Source organism: Phaseolus vulgaris, chromosome 10 (genome assembly GCF_051622355.1).
Source record: "Phaseolus vulgaris cultivar YP4 chromosome 10, ASM5162235v1, whole genome shotgun sequence".
NCBI lineage: Eukaryota > Viridiplantae > Streptophyta > Magnoliopsida > Fabales > Fabaceae > Phaseolus > Phaseolus vulgaris.
The window spans coordinates 29,951,345-29,975,530 of record NC_143507.1 but is presented as its reverse complement, the minus strand read 5'-3'; the positions used below and the strand labels follow the sequence as shown (position 1 = coordinate 29,975,530).

Here is a 24,186-nt window from a genome sequence, read left to right as displayed (position 1 = left end):
GGGTGTGTATCTTGAGAACCGGATCGGTCGGTCTCTGTTGTCCCGGCGTCGGTCGTTCCTTTGACTCGGCTGCCCCTGGCGGTCCTTTTCTTCCTTGTTTTTCTCCCCACCGGCCTCGACACGGGCCTGGTTATGGAATTCCCGTAGCTCTTCCAGCTGCATGTATTTGGCAGCTCTCTTCCGCAGCTCGTCCAAGCTGTCCGCCGGCTGCAAGCACAGGTTGTCGGCGAAGGGTCCCGGGCGAAGGGCCGTCAGCATGTGGTGCATGGCAACGTCCGGGCTCAGATTCCGGATGCTCATTGCCACCTTGCTGAACCTATCCACGAAGGTTCTCAGTGACTCTCCTTTCTCCTGGCGGATGCCTACCAGGGCGATGGAGGTCAGGTGGTGCGGCCGGCTGGTCGCGAACTAAGTTTCAAACTTTGCGACGAGCGTGACAAAGCTATCGATGGAGTTGGGTGAGAGCTTGGTAAACCAACTAAGGGCTGCACCCTTCAAGGATGTGGGGAACACTCGGCACAAGACGGCGTCGTCCGAGGTGTAGAGACTCATATGGGTGGTGTAGGTGTCCATATGCTCGTCCGGGTCAGTCGACCCGTCGTATCGGTCTCGGTTGAAACCCTTCCACTTCTCAGGAAGCGGGACTTCGATGATGTTGTTTGTAAAGGGATGTCGGCGGTTCGGGTCGGTCGTCAGGGTCGTCCGGGTGGACCTGATTAGGCACGACTCGTCGCCCATCTCGGTCTCGCGGGGAGGGGGTCGGCCTCTCGTCCCCTCGGCCACATCTGGGTTGGGGGGAGAGGTGTAGGACTTGCCGACCACGTTCGTCGGTATGACAGAGGGTCCTCCCTCCCCCAGCTTCTTTCTCATATCCTCGTTCTCCCTGCGGAGAACTTGCAGCTCTTGCTCATTTTTCTGAGTGGCCTCCTCGGCCTTCCTTCGCATCTCGGCCATCTCCCTCTGGAGAGACAGCAGCAGCATTGTTTGGTCGGCTTCAGTCATTCTTTCCATGCTTCTTGTTGAAACCATCTACTTTTTTCCTTCAGCTAGTTTCCCTCGGCCCCACGGTGGGCGCCAATTGTTCCTGCTAGGGAGATGAGACCTAGAGAACTATTGAAGTTTTCTTCTCCTTCCTTCGGTCGGGCAGGTGACTGGGTGATGAACTGTGATTATTCTCGTCTTCTTGCTTATCCTTCGGTGCTCGGCACTCGGTCGTCGGGCGAATCACCGGATGGTGGGGGTACCTGCGAAGGCACTCCAACGCTCAAGTCAGTAAAGCGGGTGGTCCGCTCTCAGGTAGGTGAACAGTAATAAATGACATACCTTACTCCTTGGGATGCACACTATTTATATTATTCTAATGGGCTTACCTTGTTGGGCCCGTTTATCAAGGTGGATACTGCTTAGGGTTGCATTACCTACTTCTTGATGATGGTTTAACTTTACTGATCTTGGTTTGAGCGTTAATTGTAATAGGGTTCGGCCATCGGCCAAGTTCCCATGGTGCGGGTCGGCCATCGGCCAAATCCTTGTGGTCTCGGTCGTCTTAGTTAAGTCTTCTAAGGTCTCGGCCTCTCGGCCAAGTCTTCTAAGGTCTCGGCCTCTCGGCCAAGTCTTCTAAGGTCTCGGCCTCTCGGCACAAGTCTCCCAAGGTCTTGGCCTCTCGGCCAAGTCTTCTAAGGTTTCAACCAGATTCCCCTTGTCTCGATGAGCTTGATTGGGCATCAGGCAGCCAGGTGGGTCCCGGCCTCGCCCCGTACCGGTACAGTATAAATTATATTATTTTATGGTTTAAGATAACTAAGTTTATATAGCTTTAATTAATTTCATGTAATATGTAACTAAATTTATTCCTTTTTAAATATTTCAATAACAACAGTTTGCGTCATCTGTCATCTGCAATGTTTATACACGTTATTGAAACAGTCATTGTAATAACTTAATAAGCATCACAATATATCTTTATAAGAAGATCAGCAAGAACTATGATTTAAAACATTAAAACAACGTCAAGGTTCTTACAATAACGCAGACCAAAAGCAAGTAAATACAGTACGTTAAACAAAAGATTATACATTGTTTATTATGTTAGTTACAAGTTCTTGTAGCTGTTATATATTGCTCCTAGTCTTGGCACAAAGACAAAGATGATTCTTCTTGTGTTGGGTTATTCCTGGCAATACTTCAAGATCAATGTCTTCCTTTACCATCCCTCGAGGCAATTCCCAATCAAAGGAATGAAGAAGATTAGCAAGGACAAGTTCTAATGTCACAACAGCCATAGGTATACCTGGGCAAATTCTACGACCTGATCCAAAAGGAATCAGTTCGAAATCTTGTCCATGAAAATCTATAGCACTATCTAAGAATCTTTCAGGACAAAACTCCTCAGGGTTTTTCCAAGCTTCAGGATCTCTATGAATAACCCAAGCATTTACAAACACTATTGCCTTGGCTGGAATTCGGTAGCCATTAATAATGCACTCTTCATTTGATTCTCGTGGTAAAAGTAGTGGGCTTGGTGGGTGCAATCTCAATGTCTCTTTTATCGTAGCCTTCAAGTAGGAAAGTTTCTGAATGTCATCTTCATCCAAGAAATCCTTTTTACCTCCCAAGTTTCTGATTTCCTCTTGAACTTTCTTCATAATTCTTGGATTTTTTACGAGGGCAGTCATAAACCAAACTGATGTGGCTGCAGTGGTATCTGTCCCTGCTGCAAGTATGTTCTATAAAGAAAATCAATACTTAAGTACCAGTGAAGAAGATGAACTTTGTAGATAAAATAATACTTTTCATTTATTTATTAGATTCATCAACTAAAGAAAATTAACTTTATTTTTATAAATTGTATTTTTTCCTCCCATAAAATCATTCATATGTGACAAAAGTGAGAAGTAATATTTTTATATATTTTTTCTTACCGGAAATAGATATAAGAAGAAAAGATAGAAAATGATTGATAAAAATAGAAAATCATTAAATGAAAATTATTTTTAGAGATAAAAAATAATTATTTGTTATATGGACTAAATTAGATATTATTTTAGAGATTAAAAAAACTATTGACATGTAAACGTTTTTATTAATGATAAATAATTTCTAAATTTTTAAATTAATATTTAATTAACTAGAAGGTTTTGACTACCAATTATTTAGATTCTAAAATTAGTAACTAAAACATTGGTAACTAATTAAATACCAATTTAAAAACTATATATCAATAATAAAAACTACTTTAAATATAAATATTTTTTTTAATCTTTACAATAATATCTAATTTAATTAATATATTAATTAATTATTTTTTGTTTTCAATATTGATTTCTATTTAATTATTTTTTTTAGTGAATACAATTTTTTTTTAAGATTAATTCTGCATATGTTGGTAAAAATTATAAATTTCCAATGAAAGTTTGTTTTGGGGGGTACTGAGTAAGGAGGGTGTAGATTAGCTTGGGTTAAATTAGAGAGGATTGTTGTCCTAAAGAAAGGAGTCTTGGCATAAAATAGGAGAATAGGAGAGGAAAGTATCCATAAAATATACAATAGGATATTGCTAAATTCAAAACAATGTCATGTAGGAGAGATATGATGAAGGCTGAAAGAAAGTGAGTGGGAAAAACTTGTGGGTGAGAGTTTCATGCAAAACATTGACAATGTACAAATGGAACAAGCTTATGGTATGCTTCTTCAAAGACATAATGAACAAGCAGATAAAGAATTCTTTCTATGCTTTTAGAAACCCATATGCCTATAAATGTCTCAACATTTGCCTAGAAAATGGTGTTTGATAGACTACAAACAAAAGCATATTTGAAGAGACACAATATTAATATAGATGACCACAATTATTCTCGTCAAGGGAGAAGAAACAACATCCTGGGTTAAATTTAAATTTTGGTTCTGCTTAATTTTTTATCAGCAACAAAGAAAAGGTATTTCACTGAGCAAAGAAAAGGTATTCGCTAAAAGGGTAAAAGCTGTATCTTAAGAGACATATTACAAATGACTCTTAACCAATTTCTGTGTCACATCCTACAATCTGTACCCTCGAGCTACGATTACACACTTTGTACTGCTATGTAGCATCAACACTCCACACCAAACCAAAGCAATTTATGTTAAGTATTTTTTTTGTTGGCAAGAAACTAATGAATAAATAGAAGGTATTTTAGGTACCTCAACCCTTATACAATCAACCCTGGTACAAAAGACTTATTTGAGGTCCTAAATGTCAAACCTTCTTGCAGGAACTAAAAATATAAAAGCAAATACATGTTACTCATGCTAACTGTTTCTGGAAAAATTGATTGATATCATACAACTAAAAGATTCAAGGCACCAATCAGAAAATGAAAAATTTACACCACGCGCTTTAGTCATTACTCCTGACCAAACTTTCATCTGTGCTGAAATGAAGATTTCAATGTAATTTCCTGTCACTTCTGAAAATCTGCTTATTCCGGTGTAATCACAACTCTCCTACAACTGTTATTCACATATTTTTTTTCATATCTGATTAACACTATCATTGGCACAGCTCATCCTAAAGCTTCCAAAATGTTTTGCAAATACATAGCTCCCCAAAGCTAGAACTCACAAAGACACAATTACAGCTGCTTAATTACACACAATTTTACTGCTAAAACTAGCTGCATCAAAGAAGTTTACTTCTAAATGTCAGCATCAGGTACATACCCAAATCCAGAACTCGACATATCACAATTACATCTTCAATAGACTTTAAAGATATCACGTCTTATAACTAGGTCCCACATATTCCCTAAGGACACCCCCCCTAAGTACATCAGCAATAAATGGGCGAGAGAATGGATGTGCCAACCCTGTATCAGTTGCAGAAGAGTTGGGCATCGGATACCAGTCCATAGATGTGGAATTCAGTCCTTCCTGCATACTTTCAATACCTACTTATACTGGGTTCTTCCTCCCCTGGTTTATATTCTCATGTGTAGAACTTTCCCAAACCAAGCCATACATGCCTCTTTCACCATAATAGATATACATATATAAGTCCTTGGCCTGTTTTCTCATGTCAGATAACCTTATCACCAACTGCTACTTATATATAATGTTGTGCTACTCCCCTCTGCTAAGCCTAAGGCAAATGCAATATGACATCCCTTATTGGTAGCCTCATTGCCAACCCCATTCATCTACCTATGTGTAACAGTGGTTGGTTTTGCCATTCTATTTTGCCATTCCCTTTCTACTTTTCAGCCAGATTAAATCTTCCTACAATTTTCTCCTATTCCACATTTTTTTTAGTAAGAAAAATTATATTAAAAAAGCCTTTGGGTCACTCCAACCCTTTGCCCAGAAGCTATGTACAAAAACACCAACATAGACACCCAACATAAATAGAAGACATTCATCTACATGCAATTCAGCACAGTTACAAACCTATTCATCAAGTTTCTATATACTCCAATTCCTACTATGTTATAACTTTTAAAGAAATTCACCTTTAGCCTAGATACTACTACTATCTTACTCCTTCTATATACATCAGATAAAAATAATGTATCATTTTCAAACGGTAAAATACTTACCACCACCTTCTTTTCTCTCACCTTAATCCTTAACATCACATTGTAATTAATATCTTGTTTAACAAAACCTTATTGTTCTTCTGCTATAGAAATGGTTTAAAGGATCCCTTGTCTTAGTCCTATAAATAGACATAAATACTTAGTAGGGTTTTAGTTGACTAGAGAACTGATATCGATGTAGACTTCAAACAACATATAATTCTAGCTGATCGAGTTTTTGCAAAAAAAACCCTAGTTTATGCAACTTATAGTATAATAAGTCCCAATTAATCAAATAATATGTTTTCGCATAATATTGTTGATCTACTACTCGGGAATTACACCTATCCGCCATCTTCCATCTTTGGAAAATTCCTTCATATCCTTCATTGTGTCCTTCTTTATTACTTCTCAAAATTCTTTTACAAATTTGAAATTAAAGCCATTGTGTCCTGAACTCTTGCTACCTTCACATTCCTATAATACCTTTTAAACCTTCCCTTCCTCAAATTCAATTGTCAACCTTATAATATCATTTTCTTTTTTATATCAATAAAAAATTAAATAAATAAAACGGAACATTTTAAGGATGTTTCCACCCTTATATAAAATCCAAGTATCCCTGTTTTACCAAAAACATTACACCTGCTGAACTTAATGTTTTTCCAACTAAGCCATTCAATAAAATAGGCGCAAGAAACAGAAAAGTAAATTGCTGAATATTATCACAATACACTAGCGGCGGTATGAAGCCTAAATCTTTACTCCCTTTCTTTTTTATCCTATCTTCCTTACACTTCCAGTTTTGCCACCTTTCTAAATAACCCATACCTGATTAGATTTACTTTGCTACTGTATCACTTTGTAAAATTGAAGCGAATCATACCACCAAATTAGGTTTACTACCTCTCTTTTCTAAGAATCTTTTCTAGAGGAACCCTTATATTCTAAATCCATTTCTCCTTCACATATAATCCCTTAATTCTATGTCTAGTCCTCCTTCAATTAATCATTGAGTTTAAGTAGTTAGAGTCGGAGTTATCTACTTAAATCTTGAGTTTTGCTTCGATAAAGATTCTTGTCTATATCTCATCTTCTGAAGATTAGTAACAACTTTTTTCTTTCACTTTTCTCTTTTTCATTTACATGATCATTTTCATCTAGCATATCAAGCTCTCTAACCTTTGTAGTCATATTCTTTTATATTTGTGATATATTTCTAAAGACATCCTTATCTCATCTCTTTAAGTATGTTTTCAATAATTTCATCTTCTTTTTAACCATAAGCACACAAGTCTAGAAAATCAATGACTCCCCCAAAATCCATACACAATTATCCAAATTTCAAGACTAACACACAATGATAAGATACACTTCTGTTAAGGACATACTGTACGCACTCAAACCACTTAACGAACCACTCTATTGAAAGTAGTATCCTATCATTTATGCTTTTAGCTGATCCATTCCGTTTGCATGATGTGTACCTTCTTTCCACTAGTAAGGCATTCACCACCTCCATATTGTCAATGAAAATGTTCAACTTCTTTATTTATAATAACCCATATCCCGCATAGCCTACTCCTATGTTTCCTTTATCTTTCTTATTGAGTTGAAATTGTTCAATAGAAACCATATCATATTCCTACCAAACTAGTTTGTAGAAGTTCGTATCACAATTTATTTTTCTTTCATGAATGGCCTGTAGACATTCACCATTGTGCATGCAATTTGATCCTCCCTCATCTACCTTCTAATTTAACGAATCTCTTACTTGTAAACGAATTTTCCAATTTAAATAAATAAATTCTTATAGAGTAGAGGTTATTTTATTTGTAAATTTTAAAAATAAAAATTTCTTATATTTTTTCTCGTAAAAAGCAGGTGTAAATAGCAATTTGTAATTGGATTTATTAAGTCCGATAAGCTAAGGGGTTTGCATATTAGGGAGCTAAAACTACGTAGTTCTTTTAAGTCAATCAAGTACATGTAAGCCTAATGAGAATCTCGACTAAAGCATTGAAGTCCAAGCAAGGCAAAGAAAAGTCAAGAGGAGTTGTTGAGATCCAGGACAGTCTGGATGATCTCTCTAGATGGTATATTAAGACCCTAGACGGTATGATGAACATTAGACGGTCAATGAGTTCATGTCATTATGTTTTGATGACAAGAAATTTCTTTTGAATAACTTACTTGTATATTGAAAGATCTAAACAATGTTTATATAGTTCGAGTATTCATTAGACGATTTGATAGACAATATGAGAACGTACAACGTAAGTTCATGATAGACAGTCTGAATATCTATAACATATATTCATTAGGTGTTATAAGACTTGTTAAGTGCATAACAAAATTCAAACTGAATGTGTTACTTGGTTCTAAGAATGATTCGTACAACTACAATATATACTTGGTTCTTAAAACTATACTTTTTCAAAAAGATAGTGTATTCTACTCATAATAATTTTTGGATTCATTCCTCATTGCTTATCTATTCTCCACAGATCTTAAACTTCCTATCTCATACTTTCCTCATTGCTTATTTATACCTCACAATGATCTTTGTTGAACCAAGTGGTATTCAAGCTTTGAAGAATCCTAACCCTTTGAAGGATGTTGAAGCCTTTGTTGTGCTTGGTGTTGCTGTGCTGGTTTAGCTTAGTTCTGAGGTAGTTTGAATGTTGTAATCCACCCTTTGATTAAATCTAAAGCATAGGCATTCTCAATCTTTGTGAAAGTAAAATGTTTTCAAACTAAGTTAAAACAACTGATTGTTTTGTCGAAACAACCGATTGTTTATACTTAGGTGTTTTGAGAAAAAGATTGAAAATTGTTTTTAAAATGGTTGAACTGTTAAGAACCAAAACAACCGATTGATTCGAGGAAACAACCGATTGTTTGTTTTGGGACCATATCAGAAAAGCTGTTTTATCTTTGACTGAGCATTAAATGTTTTAACTGCTTACGCTCCATTCATTAAATGCTTTGACCAATATTTTAATGAAATTTAAGAGTTTGTTAAGATTTGATAACAAACTACATCTTTGAATAAATTCAGAAAAACAGATTTGACAAGTTTTTGCTAAGAGTTTTTGAGTTTTTCAAAGAGCTGAGATTGCTAAGAGTTTGGGATTGATCAAAGTTTGTGGAATAGGATTCTGCTTGTATTGATTTCAGATTATCTTCTGTAACAAGTGTAATCCTTGTACTCTGTGAAACAAGTTTCGTTTCTGTGTTTGCTAAGATTGGCTGTGTGTTCTTGAGGGGATCAAGATCAGCAATCTTGGTGTAGGTGTGTTGACCAAGGAGAGTGTGTTTCTTGAGGTGTTCAAGGTCATTCTCTTGGTTGTTGTGTAAGTGATCAAGGTGTGATTGCTTAGTGGATTTCCTCAGGGTTTCTGAGAAGACTGGATGTAGCTTTGGGTTTGGAGTGAACCAGTATAAACAACTGTGTACAATCTCTCTATCTCTAACTCTTCAAATTCAGTTTTATTTGTTGTTTGCTGGTATAAACAACCGATTGTTTTTCTGGTTGTGCTGGTTTTGTTTGCTGTTTTTTGGTAAACTGAATTTCTTATCAATAGTTTCCTGAGATAAATTCATTCTTGTTTTAAAAGGTTACGAAAATTCTCTTTAAACAATTCACCCCCCCCCCCTCTAGTTTAAAGCCATCAATTCTAACAATCTTTACTATATGTTGCTCAAATGTCGTGGATATTAATGTGTACTTTGATGGTTAAAATGTGTTCTAGACACATGCTAAAAGTTATTTTTGTCATCATAAAAAATAGGGAGATTGTTGATACCTTGGACAATCTATCTAGACGATTTGTTAAGATCTTAGACAGTCTGATGAACACTAGACAATCTATGAGTTCATGCCTTTTTTATTTTGATGATAATTATTTTTTTTAATGACTTCCTTGCATATTAAAATATCGATACAATATTTCTACCACTCTAGTATTCATTAGACAATTTGATAGATGATCTCAGCGCCTACAACATAAGTACATGATAAACAGTTTGAACATCTAAAACATATATTCATTAGAAAATTTAATAAGACTGGATAAGTGCATAAAAAAATTTAGATTGAATATGTTACTTGGTTCTAATAATGATTTGTACAACTACAGTATTAAGTAGACATTTTGAGTGTTTATAGTGTTGTTCGTGTTAGGTGGTCTAAATAATGTGTTTAACGAGTAATAAGTTTTGGTATAATTGTTAAAGGAAATCTTTTGAATTCATATATCTAATAAAAATACATTCAATCAAAGAGATTTTATGTTAAAAAATGAAAAGATTTGAATCCACGTAATGACTCTGTTCAACTTTTTTTTTTATATCTTAAAGTTCTATCTTTTCCTAAATAACTTTATGAATATCTTCTAATCTTCCTTAAACAGAAAGGACTTGAATAAATTGAAAATATCAAGTATTATGTTTTAGTATCATGCCTTATTAGAAATGAAACAATTTTATGATTATGTTTTGATTCGTTTTTACTAACCCATATTGTAAATACTTTTGAATTAGTTTCTTAAACAATTTCGAAGCAAAAACAAATTAGAAGATTGCAAATCCAAGCTTTCTATTTTGAGCATATAACATGAAAAAGATGGAGATATAATGTATTTCATCCAAACTTAACTAATTCAAGTACCCAAGGACAAATATAAGGAGATTGTAGGTGGAGAACAAAAGCAAGGCAAGCCAAGAAAAAAAAGAAAAGACATAATATGATCTTGCTGAAAATACTAAGAGCTGCAGTGAGCTTCTAATCTAGTCATTAGAACATTTAGTCTTTTGGGTTATGTGTGAAATTGTTACAATTATTCACTTTGTAAAGTTACATTATGTGAGCTTTCTTTGTGCTATCTTAGAGAGTGTTTCTTTGTTTTTTAGAGAGTCCTAATCTTATGAGAGGTAAAAATATTTAACCTGAACAGGTGTTAATGCTCGTTATAACTTTGATAGGTGATAATAGTTATCATAACCAATTGGTTACTGAAAATTCTTAAACAAATGCTCAAGGGGACTGGACATAGTTCGAATTTGGGTGAACCAAGATAAATTCTTTTGTTAGTCTCTCAATTATTCTTATTCTTGCTTATGTTATAATTCTTAATTAGAGAGGATTTGTTAAACAGTCCTACAAGAAGGTTTCTATTAGATGATATGTTAGACGATCCGTCAAACGGTCTACTAGACAGTCTACTTATCTCATCTATAGTGAAAAAGAGTCTAACGTTTGATTCAACCCCCTCTTTTGGAGCCAACTGCACCTACATGAGCTAGACAAAACAAGTGTAAACAAACATTGACTCAAGCTTGAGACATATTTCAATATTCTCAGCCAAGCTCTTGTAATTTCAATTATTGTCTTTTAAAATTGGAATTTCAAATTTTCCTCCTCAGGATATGATTATTTTTTTGCCATTAGATCTAGGTTTTAGATTTCACATTTGAATGTAATTCTTGATACATTTACATTTCATCTAGTTTAGTAAAATTTGTATAAGTAACTCTTCGTTTTGTTTGTAAAATAACTTTTGATAAAATTGAATTTGAAAGAGATTTCCTAAATGACTTATAGAGTTCTTTGAAGGAAGAGAGTTCTTTTCTTTCTTAGGTCTTATCTTGAATCATAGTATTAAATGTTGAGTCCATTCATCACTTATCTTGAAGTTCTTTCAAGTGACATGTTAACTTCCATGAATTCCATAAGTTTCTCTCTTCCATTTTCTCTTTTCTTTTTCCTTTGAGTTTTCAAACTGGTGTTATTCATGCCTCTTCATGTTTTGTTCTCATTGTAGTTCTATGAGTATGTTATGTTGCAGAGTGTGTAAATATCTTGTGATTGAGGTCAAAAGGGCCAAGTCAATATCGAATTGTGCAACTACAACTATTACACTCTTAAGTAGAACGAGTTACAGCCTTACTATCAGCTATAACTTTTGGCCTAGTCGTAAGGACTCAATCCATTAGTTGGAATTAGAGTAAAGGTCACGAGTTCAATTTTCACTGAGATAATTGTTCAACAAAAGGTTTGTTGAACAAGGAAGCTTTGCTCATTTCCAAATCTTTCATGAAGATGTGTTGTTGTGTGTGTGAGTCTAGTTAGGTAGATTTTTTTTTGTAAATTTACATCTAGTTATGATCCAAGTAAACCTAATTTGAAATCTCTTTTAAATGTTTTCTTTTCCAAATCTATGTTTATTTTAACTAGTTGATTCGTATATTAATCAGTTGAAATTACTTTTGTTTAAGTATGATGACTACAATAAGTATATTTAATAGATTGATTTATCTATTCAAATGATTGAAAACACTTAAAAGGTTTTTAAAGGATTTAAAAATGATTTGTTTTCATTTTGTCTTTTATGTTAAGTAAAATCAACACGTTATTTTGAGAAATGAACCGATTTTTTATATGGTGGTTTCAACCGTTAAAGAAAGCAATCACTTAGTTTCAAAAATCAATTAAATAATCATTTAGGTTTTATATGGTGATTTTAACAATTAAAGAAAACTGATTTCATTAAATAATCAAAATGTTCTAACAAATCTTTCTAAAATTTATATAAAGATGTTTTCTGATTATTTAACACAACACTGCATAACACTTTTGAAGAGAGAAAATCAAAACTGTTTAGAATCATTCTTGAAGATTACATTTCAATATTGAATAATTGTTGTGATGTAAAGTAGGTTTTGGGTCAACATTTTTGTTGTTCTTCATTTGTATCAAACCCAGGTGTCTTCGAAATTCATTCTTCTTTATTGTATTGTTTTATAAAGAAATTCATATAGGATTTATGAAATCTATGTGTGGTTAAGAGTGTTGTGTGTTCTTGAAGGGTTCAAGATCAACACTTTTGACTATGTTTATAATCTTGTATGATTGCTTTAGTAAATTCTCAATGGTGTGTTGAGGACTAAATGTAGCTCTAGGTTAAGAGTGAACTAGTATAATTCTCTTGTGTTATCTCTCTCTTACCTACTTTGATATTTGTTATATAAAATGTTATAAGTGTTCTGCGTGTAAATCAATAAATTGAATTCTCGAAACAATTGCATTATATTTTGGTTATATCACAGTTAAGTTTTTATAATCAGTTGAATAGATTAATCAATTGGTTGATTTAATTGAAGTTTTCAATCTAACACTATTATTTGCGAAAATCTTACGAAAACAATTCACCCCCTCTTGTTTCAAGGCATCTATTCTAACAAGGTTGCAAAAGCATCATGGGGCATAAGGTAGGTGGATCGAGTTACAATCAAAGAATTTTATTTCTAGTAGGACAATTGTAGAGGGAGAGATTATTACATGGTGCATCAATTGTTCCATGATATAGGTCAGGTGGACCAAGTCACAATTGAACTATGTCACTTGGGTTGTTACACTCTTAATTAGAAAGTGTTGTGCCCTGACTATCACTTATGACTTTTGGCGTAGTGGTAGATCATGTTCTTCTTCCACTCATAAAGGGAAGTTTTCACACACTTAGATAATCTCATGGATTAATCACGAGTCTAGTGGCAAGCTTCTAAGGAATTTTATTCTATTTCATCTTTTTTGTGTTGTATTTTTTTATCAGTGTTAATATTCTTGCTCAACTATTCTATGAAAGCTTTTACACTTACTCAATCTTATGGATTAACTATGTTTAGTAGTTAGTTTCTTTGAGTTTCATAGGATTTATTCTAAAAAATTTAAAAAGATAAAAAAATTAATTTACTATCATAAATCGAGCTAAATCTTAACTAGAATCTTATTAGAGTGCTTCCTTACACCAAATACACACATCAATCTCGTACTGTTGGGTTGTGAAAACATTAAACCATTTTATCTCACGAAATAGATTATCATATCTTCGACATTATATTATGTATTTTAGTCTCTTATAAATAAACATGCTTTATATCTTTCTTTTTTATACATTTTCTTATCACCTTCACTCCCCCTCCACCTCCCTAATATTTAGATCAAGAATCTTCTTAAGTTAACTTTCTCAACTTTTATCCCCTCCTTCACATCTACTTCCTTTTTTTTTCATCTCTCTCCTCCAACTTTTCAAGTTTATTATTATGTTGTCAAACACGAACAATTGCTTTAGAATTGATGTTCTATGCTTTTATTACAACAATTCATTTAAGAACGGATGTAATAGGTCACATTGATGTAGTATGTCCCAATATTAAACACTTATTTTGGTTTTTGTTCTCTCTTTTTTCTCTTCCTTCAATGTTCACTTTTCTCTGACCGTGTCTGATGGAAGAGGCCCAAGCACAAGCCCACACACAAGCCCACCAAAGGGTAGATTTGGGCCAACCCTAGAGTTATGGCCAAGAGGATCCAAGAAGACTTTCTTTTCCATGTTCAAATGCCATAAACTCTAGTGTAGAGTAGACTTTAATTTCTTGTCAAAATTAGCATAGGAACTTTATTTGTAATTTTTCATAGAATTAATTTTGGCACCTAAAACACCAGCCTAGGTAAACTTAGAGTTTCTAAAAAAACCTCTAAATTTACCAAGGCCGGTCTAGAAAGTCCATGGAGGGGGTGAGCATACAAACTAGACACACCCCTCCCCATGTGCTCATTTAGGCTCCACTTTTGGGAGTGAATTCATTTGAATTTCCCTCCACTTTCTTTTGAAATTCCAGCCCTCCAATCCTATATAAGGAGGTACTTGGCTCTCATTTTGTAAGATTAAATTGAGTATTGTTATGCTGCCAAACTTGAGCCATACTTCACTCCCTTGCCTAAGATTTAGGTCTTAATCTTCAATCCTTCACCTACCAAAGGGGGCTGGCCGAACCTCCCTCAATTTTCCTACTCTCATGCACCTCCAAGGCAGCCACACCTCCTAGGAGGGCCTTGATCCATTAACAAACCACTAAGCTTCCGCAAACCACCCAAAAACTACAAAAGAGAAGAGCTCAATGCCATCATTTGGTATCATGAGTTATGGTCTTCAAGAGATAAGTTTCTCTTCTCATTTTTGTGCTTGAGTTCTTCTTATTTCCGAGTTGTTCATCTCTATTTCAAGTTGTCTTGCTGTTTTTTATATTTTAATATGATTTGAATGCTTTTCTATGCATTTCAATCGGTAGTTTTTGTTCAAATTGTGCTTGAGCATCTTATTTCAATTTTGTGTAGGATTCTTGATACATTGTGTTGTTGTTTTTTATTTTTTAGGTTGCTTGAGTCTTGATTGAAATTCTATTCGGTTCATATTAATATGTTTGAGTCATTTTATTTTTTGAATCTATAAGTTTTGTCAAGTCATGTGATTCCAAAAATTGTCAACAAATCTTAGTAGTACTTTTCTTGATTTATTTGTTTCTTGTTTTGAGTTGAGTGCTTAATCTGAATTCTGTTTTGATTTGATCCTTTGGTGCATTTTTCTTTTTAGTTTGAGTTCATATTTGTGTGCTAGATCCACACAAATTACATGACATTAATTCCATTGTGTTTTCGAAGTATATCTTTCTATTTTGATTTCAGATTTCAGAATCCTTTGTTTTCACAAATTTGTTTTGGCTGTTTTGCTCTATGAAAATTAAATACGTCATAAGAAAATTATGAGCCTCTGGATTTCAATAGTTTGAGGTGTTAGCACAAAAAGAAAAAAATAATCATTTGAAAAACCGAAATAGAAAAAAAAAAGATAAATCATACAAAAGAAGTGTGCATTCTGGCACTATACCTGACGGTAATTGGACACTGTTTTTGGAAAAATTATCATTATTAATTGGCGCATGTGATTGGAGTGAAACCAACGCCAAAAGTTTGTTGAGAAACTGAATTGATTGTGTTTAAAGTTTCAGAAACAAATACAAAATAGCCAGCTCAACATAAATCATTTAAGTCACGCTTTCTGGACCACAACATTTTCAATGGTGCTGTTTTGGTTTTTAAATCAATTCTAGTGTCAATCTTTAGGTTCCTTTTGTGTGCCATCCATTATTTGAGTGCCTATTTTTATTTGCTTGTCCAATTCATTCTGAACTCCTTCTAGTTGTGTCACATTATTAAATTCAATTTCAGTGGTGCTGTTTTTAAATTTTAATTTTTTCTTGCTTTCTTTTCTTGACCTCTAAAATTGTTGGTGGATAAATATCAATTGGTGCTTGTTGAGTGGGATTTGACTTGAGGAGAGTCTAGCTTTACTTAATAGGTACTGTATTGAAGAATTTAATTCCCTAATTCAAAGAGGATCAAGGCAAGGGGCAGCAACAAACACAATACCAAAATACACCATACACCTTGAAAGGCACAACCAAGAAGAGTAACAACAAATCAAAAGAGTGGCTTGCTGAAATTTAATTTGTGCAATTTAATTTCTTTGCATTTCTTGAATTGTAATTACACTTCACTCTTGTTAATTAGTGGATTAATCACGCAATTAGACGGTGAGTGTGTCTTTAAAGGCTCAAAGTGTCTAAGAAGTCTCACCTAGGATCAACTACTTTAAACTTTCTAGCTTAGCATTTGTTAATTGCTTTAATTACGCCAATTGCTTTTGTTTAGTTTTGCTTAATTGCTTTTGTTTAGCCTTGTTTAAAGCTTTGATAATTTGCTTTAGTTGCTAGATAGCTTGCATTGTTTTTGTTGCATAAAATTTGATTTCTACATCCTCATTGTGTTTCAAGTGATTTACCTAAAGAAAGATTTGTGTGAAGATCTTGAGGGATAGTTTTTGGCTAAGGCAAAGACTTGGTATTTAAGTAGTCCATTGTGACTCACCTCTCTTACCGGGAAAACTACCTTCATTAGCTTTCCTCATCTTTCTTAAAGTAAAGCATTTCTAAACACAAAGTTTTAATCATGTCTTCTCACTCCTCTAAATCTCTTAAAAGTGATGTGAAATCCTTGAAATCTCTTTTAAAACAACTTTCCAAGGATATTCAATCAATTTCATCTAAACAATTGGAGAATGAGGCCAAAACTAATGAATTGACTAAAGCAAAGGATGGGAAGTCTCAAATTTAAAAAAAAATACATTCTCATGCATATAGCTCTCAAGTTTATGATTCTTTTGGGGAAGAAAGTCTTAGGATAAATGAATATCATCAACCATCCCCTAGGAGGAATAGAAGGAGAGAGCAAGAAAGCCCAAGAGAGATTAGGGTAGACCTACCCCATTTCCATGGAAAAGAAAATATAGAAGCTTGCCTAGATTGGGAAATGAGGGTAGAACAATTGTTTGCTTCCCATAAAGTAAGAAAGGAAAGAAAGATGCAAGAGAAAATATCAAAAGAGGAAGACGAAAGGAAAGCTAAAGAAGAGAAAGAAAAGAGAGAAAAGGTGATGATAGAAATAGAAAAGCCAAGTGAGGGGTTGTGTGAATCTAGAAAGAATAAGGAATATCTTACAACATCCCTTACAAACATAGTAAAAAAAGAACCCTTAAAAGGGGAGTGCCTAGGTAAATATATAGTAGTTTATGATTACCTAAGTCACCTTAGGGAAGTTTTCTTAGTGTTTAGGACTAATAGTTTGTTGTCTAATAGTGATAAATGTACCTTCTATGTTGATAGTGTAGTGTCTTTGGGTTTTATAGCTAACAAAAATGGGGTACATGTTGACCCCGAGAAAATCAAAGTCATCCAAGAATGGCCAAAACAACAAAATATAGGAGATGTTAGGAGTTGTCATGGTCCAGCAAGTTATTATAGGAGAATTGATCCTAACTTCTCAAGTCTAGCTTCACCACTCAATGAGTTAGTGAAGAAAGACACTCCATTTTGTTGGATGGAGAAGCATGAGCAAGCCTTTCAAAGGTTGAAAGCTCAACTCACCAATGCACCTATTCTAGCTTTACCAAACTTTGTAAAAACTTTTGAGCTAGAGTGTGATGCATTGGGAGTAGGAATAGGTGTTGGGTTTTTGCAAGGTGGGCACCCAATTGCATATTTTATTGAAAAACTTCATGGTGCAACCCTCAACTCCTCCATCTATAACAAAGAGCTTTATACACTTGTGAGGGCCCTGCATGAGTCTTTAAAATCTTTAAAGAGTCAACACAAGTTAAAAATACATGCAAAGTGGATGGGATTTCTTGAGCAAATTCCATATGTTATCAAATACAAGAAGGACAAAACAAATATTGTGGTGGACGCTCTATCAAGGAAACATGCCTTATTTTTAAAACTTAGAGGCCAAATTCTTGGATTTGATAACATACCTAAACTTTATCAAGATTTTGCAACCACTTTTGCTAAGTATCAACATAGAGCACATGGAGGGTTTTATATTTATGAGGGGAACGTATTTAAAGAAGAAAAACTTTGCATACCCCAAATAACACATAGAAAATTCCTTGTGAATGAGTCACATGAAGGAGGATTCATAAGTCTTTTTGGAGTTGATCAAACTCTTGAGCTTTTGAAAGAAAAGAAAAATATGAACTCCTCCCTAAAGAAATATCGTAAAAAGTTGCCAATAGAAAAACAAAAAGAATGGCAACTTCATAAAATTGATTTTTATACAACTGCTCAAACTAACCCATTTGCTTTGTTTGATGATTCCCATAGATGGACGTTTGATCCGGGAGGACGAGCATAGTTGTCAAAGCAAGAGGCTGCTATTCGAGATCGACCCTGTAGATCTGAGGATAGATCTTCTCAAGAAGGAGGAGATGATGGACACCATCCAGCCACATTCATCCCCCTAACATTGAAGAAGAAGAAGCATTGGATTTGAGGACAAATCCTTTTCAAGAGGGAGGGGATGATGGAAGAGGCCCAAGCACAAGCCCACATGCAAGCCCACCAAAGGGTAGATTTGGGCCAACCCTAGAGTTATGCCCAAGAGGATCCAAGAAGACGTTCTTTTACATGTTCAAATGCCATAAACTCTAGTGTAGAGTAGACTTTAATTTCTTGTCAAAATTAGCATAGGAACTTTATTTGTAATTTTTCATAGAATTAATTTTGGCACCTAAAACACCAACCTAGGTAAACTTAGAGTTTCTAAAAAAACTTCTAAATTTACCAAGGCCGATCTAGAAAGCCCATGGAGGGGGGGAGCATACAAACTAGACACACCCCTCCCCATGTGCTCATTTAGGCTCCACTTTTGGGAGTGAATTCATTTGAATTTCCCTCCACTTTCTTTTGAAATTCCAGCCCTCCAATCCTATATAAGGAGGTGCTTGGCTCTCATTTTGTAAGATTAAATTGAGTATTGTTATGCTGCCAAACTTGAGCCATACTTTACTCCCTTGCCTAAGATTTAGGTCTTAATCTTCAATCCTTCACCTACCAAAGGGGGCTGGCCGAACCTCCCTCAATTTTCCTACTCTCATGCACCTCCAAGGCAGCCACACCTCCTAGGAGGGCCTTGATCCATCAACAAACCACTAAGCTTCCGCAAACCACCCAAAAACCACAAAAGAGAAGAGCTCAATGCCATCAGTGTCATTTTTTTCTTTTTCTTTTTCTAAGAAAGATTCCTTCAGAATTATCATGGCATTAGTAGGTCGTTATGATCTTGAGTTGCATTAGATGGATATTAAAACCATTTTTCTAAATGAAAATTTAAAAGATGATGTTTAAATGGACCAACCAATGGGGTTCATTGCAGAAGGAAAGGAAGACATGGTGTTAATGGGAGTAAGTTTATACCTTTTTTATTATGTATGTTGATAATATCTTAGTTGCAACTAATGATATTGGTCTATTAAGTGAGACTAAGAAGTTTCTCTCTAAGAACTTTGAAATGAAAGATATGGGTGTGACATACTATGTGATAGAACTATTTCGTGATAAAATCACAAGGACTGTTAAGTTTCTCTAAGAAAGCATATATTAATAAATTTTGAGAGATTCAAAATGGATAAATGTTCAACATCTCCCCTTCCAATATAGAAAGGAGACAAATTTAGTCCGCGAAATGTCCATAAAATGATTTGGAATGGAAACAGATGGAGAATATCCCTTATGCATATGTTGTTAGGCGTTTGATGTATGCTCAAACATGTACAAAACCATATATTAGCTTTCCAGTTGGTATGCTTGGTAGATACTAGAGTAGTCCAGGATTGGATCATTGGAAAGATATAGAGAAAAATTAGAATACTTACAAGGAACGAAGATTCACATTTACTTATAGGAGATATAATCATCGTAAGTTGATTGGATATACAAGTTCAAATTTTGTTGGCTGTATGGATATAAGAAAGTCTACAACTGACTATGTCTATCTTTTGGTAGGAGGAGTCATTCCATGGAAAAGTGTGAGGCAGTTAGTCATTGATGCATGCACCATGTAGGTTGGATTTGAGGTCATAGTTTAGGCTAATTGATTGCGAAATTTTATTTCAAGATTTAGACTAGTTGACCGTATTTCCAAGTCGCTAAGAATTTATTGTGATAATTATACAACTATCTTCTTTTTTGAAAACAAAAAGTATTCCAAAGGTGCTAATCATATGGAACTGAAATATTTTGTTGTTAAAGAAGTAGTTCAGAAACATAGTGTGACTAGAACATATTAACACTTGTCTTATGATTGGTGACCATTTTTCGCCCAAAGCATTTACTGGCCATATTGAGAATATATATGAGCATTATGTCTACTAGTGAATGTTGAATGTTAAATGTTGTTATTAATGCCTATTGATATACACGTTTTTTAAATCTGTGTTTTACTATATGCATGCAAATTATGATGCGAAAAATAAATTATGTTATTGTTGATGAAAATGACCTTATGTTTGAACTCATTATGGACTATGTTCATTAAATGACATGGAAAGGATAATATAGTATTAGGAGAAGGATATATAATATAGTAGTACATGGTAAGGAATATGTTATTAAATGACATGTAATTGTCATAATTCTTATTATTTTTTGTATCTTTAATTATGAAGAATGTTGGAACCAATTTTTTAAGGTCTTTTAATTATGATTTATGTAATTATTAAATCATAAAGTATTAGCATCACATGAATCAATTGGGAAATGTTAGAAAAAGATGTAAAATAACTAAAGATTATAACTCATATGAAATATAATTGCGGGTCTAAATGTGATTTAATAAAATTAAAAGACTCCTTGGTTTATATGAAAATTTATCTTTTAAAAATTGATGATTACCAATTTGACGAGATTTTGAGAAATAAGAGAAAATAAGGTTATGTCTCTGTAATGAAGGTTGTTCACTCTTGACCATAAAAAAAAGTGTGATATGAAAATGAATTGAAATAGATTAAAAAAAATAATGAAAGAAATTATTCACTTTTGAATTTCTTATAATTCATTATAAGTGTTTAGCACTATTATAAATGTGAGAATAATAAATTGTAAGATTATTATTATGAATACAATTTACACTTACAATTCATAGTTTTATTAGCTAGGAACATTTTCTTTTATTTTTCGTTTTTCTTTTAACATTGTAGTTTTGATATGTTGACCTGAAATTTGATCTGTTATTTATATATATTTTTATTTATTCAATTCTTGATGTGATAATTCATATAAGTAAAATAAATAAATTTACATAAGTTAAGAAGATAGTTAACCCCATTAAATTTAATAAACCTTCTCAAATTCTTTCTAAAAAATGTCTTTTCTAATATTGTAAAATAAAAGTAAGATATGATAATGGCTCAATCAAAAGTAAGATATTAATAAAGAAAATAGAAAAAAAGCTATAAAGTAAAATTAGTTAAAATGTGTTTATATGTGGAAAAAAAAAATTTCTTATATACAAAAATAGTGTTAATTAAGTAGCTAAAAAAGCTAATAAATTATAGAAAATAGGAATTTTTTTTTTTTTGCGCAAAGAATTAATGAAATTAAAAGAGGGACACTTTAGGGGTGTCCCAACCCGTGTACAAGAAATTAGAGCACATACAAGGCTCACACCTACAAAAGGAATGTAAAAACCTGTCCTAAAACTACTAATAACAAAAGCACACTTTCAGCAAAGTGCCCAAAAAACTACATCACACCAAGAGAAAACCCAACAGAATAACCAGCAAAGAAACAAGATGGTGCCATCAAACTAAATGGTGACAAAATACACAATACATCCCAGCCAAAAGACCAATAATCCCCCAACCTTACCTATTGTTTTGTAACAGCACCAGCACGTCAATCTTAAAATTGCTAAAGGAGCATCCACTCTTCAAAATTTCAGCAAAGGAAATTGATTCTGGTTTGAAGACAGCAACTTGAGGTACACAAAGTTCCACCTAGTTGCAGTCCCATAGCACCAACACCTCTGTTAATCCAGCTGCCCATCCTTTGTTGCGTAGATTTTGTACCTAAAAACCTTAAAAGATAACATCTTCAGCCCACCACTTACTCTTCCCTCTACCTTCCATGATCTTTTCTAATTTATTCTCTCTTTAAAGGATTAAAAGGCTGCTCCCCATCGGTTGTACCTGCACCATTAAAAAACAAAACAACCTTCCCCACCTCTCAAACTGAACCAAGAAGAACATTAAAAACCCATAACCTTGACCTAAAGAGAAATATACAATATTTATTACAACATCCACCTACTAATACAAAAATTACTTTCACCTTGTATTGTTACCTTCGATACATATGCAGCAAGTTATGAAAATTAAACAAACCCTTTTATTCTCTTACCTAGTTACCATGTTAATACAGGTTACAGGTGAAAGTATCCAATCGGAAAAAGAGAACAAAACTCTCTTTTCTTTATGTTTCAACCATACCCATGATTGTACTTGTGCCATAGTAAAAATCTCCTCGGCGTCTATCTCTGCTTGGTTAAATATAACTCTGTTTCTATGCTTCCATATACACCATACTATTGAAACCCAAATGTTTTTCCATAACCTATTGCCTTCCTTGTTAAAGCACCTACAAGAGAATTGTTCAAAATGATTAATGAGCTCATTGTGATACACAGAACAAATTCCCATCCAGGTGGAACACATGTTCCATACTTTACATGATTCCCTACATGTAAGGAGGCTGTGTGCAATTGTCTCCTCTTCCCTTCCACATAAAACGCATAAAGAATCTCCTAAAGACACTCCTCTTTTGAGCAAATTCTGTTTTGTTGCTAACCTATTCGAGAAAGCCCTCCACACATAGAACATGGTTGAGGGCATGACCTTTAAGCTCCAAAGATAACCAAACACTGATACCCCCCCAGACCCATAGTTACCCAACTTATTATATGCAGATTTTACCGAAAAAGTATATGATGGAGGATCATTCCATAATCTTGAATCTTCTATATCAGATTGTAATGACACATGTGACAATATAGACATAAAATCCTCTACCATAGTTTTTTCCCATTCAAACCACTCTCTTCTCCATCTGAATTTCCATTCCCACCCATCTGCGTTCCTTCTCACGAAACAATCAATGGGTTTGTCTTTAAGCTCAGAGTTGTTATATATTCTTTCATATCTTGTTTTCAGTTGTCCATTGGCTATCCATTCATCTTCCCAGAATTTAACCTTCCCCCCTGATCCTACTTTCCAAACCATATTCTGATTGAACTAATTGTCCCCGTGGTCTGAAATGCTAACTTTGAATAAATCTAACCACCATCTAGATGTAGATCTATTTCTTTTCGGTACATAAGAGTTTGATAACCAACTCGAACCATACTTAGATTCAAGAACCTCCTTCCAAAGTCCATATTCTGTGGTACCCAGTCTCCATAGCCATTTTGCCAAAAGTGCCTTATTAAATAACTCAATACGCCTAATACCTAGACCTCCCTCCTCTTTCGCTTTACAAATATTATCCCAGCTAGTCCAAGCAATTTTCCTCCCTTCCGTTCCCCAACCCCACAGGAACTTTCTCTGTAGTTTTGTAATCTCCTTGCACACTCCGATTGGTGCTTTAAAAAAGGATAGATAAAAAAGTGGTATAGCGTTGATAACAGATTTTATAAGGCACACTCTTCCCGCAAAAGACAAGTTCCTCCCCTTCCATACCGAAAGTTTCTTCCTTATCTTCGCTACCACAGGCTCCCAAAAAGAACACCTAGATGGGTTACCACCTATAGTTAAGCCTAGATAAGTGAAGGGGATGTCCATTAGGCTACAATGAAGTATTTCTGAATACATTTTAACCTCGTATCTATCTACTCCAATTGCACCTATCTTGCTCTTAAAGAAGTTTACTCTAAGACCCGAACTCAATTCAAAACATCTTAAAATAGCCTTGATGCATCTAATGTTCTGCACATTTGGTTCGCACAAAAAAAGGGTATCGTCAGCAAATTGGAGTAGATCCACCTCCACCTTTTTATCCCCTATTTTGATGTCAGTTAACAAATTTTTTCTTGTCGCTTGTTTTACTAGCCCAGATAAACCTTGTGCGACAATCAAAAACAGAAATGGTGCCATCGGATCCCCCTGTCTAAGGCCTCTAGTTGGTTTGAATTCTTTTGTCGGGCTACCATTTACCAAAACCGAGACAGTAGCTGATTCAAGGCATGCTCTAATCCATTGGACCCATTTTCCACAAAACCCTAGTCTTCCCAACATGTAAAATAAGAACTCCCAACTCACCGAATCGTATGCCTTCTCAAAATCAAGTTTCACAATCATCCCCCTTTTCTTCCTTCTTTTCAAATCGTCGACTACCTCATTCACAACAAGGA

General features: G+C 34.4%; 1 protein-coding gene across 1 annotated transcript; it reads right to left on the bottom strand.

Moving 5' to 3' along the window:
- Positions 1 to 2,111: 2,111 nt before the first annotated feature.
- On the bottom strand, positions 2,112 to 23,059 carry LOC137819154 (cytochrome P450 71B37). The gene is made up of 3 exons (XM_090296122.1): positions 22,629 to 23,059; positions 22,271 to 22,418; positions 2,112 to 2,726 (listed from the first exon to the last, which is right to left on the bottom strand). Exons 1-3 carry the CDS (start codon positions 23,057 to 23,059, stop codon positions 2,112 to 2,114), a joined length of 1,194 nt encoding a protein of 397 aa, XP_090152248.1.
- Between the last annotated feature and the right edge of the window lie 1,127 nt (positions 23,060 to 24,186).

Excerpts from the sequence above, each read along its gene's own strand:
- LOC137819154 (XM_090296122.1), bottom strand. The coding sequence starts at position 23,059 with ATGGTTTGGAAAGTAGGATCAGGGGGGAAGGTTAAATTCTGGGAAGAT. Across the intron at positions 22,419-22,628 it reads TGGAGGGCTTTCTCGAATAG|GTGCTTTAACAAGGAAGGCA; the intron begins GTTAGCAACAAA and ends ATTCTCTTGTAG. Across the intron at positions 2,727-22,270 it reads TGGCACAAGTACAATCATGG|AACATACTTGCAGCAGGGAC; the intron begins GTATGGTTGAAA and ends TTTTCTTTATAG.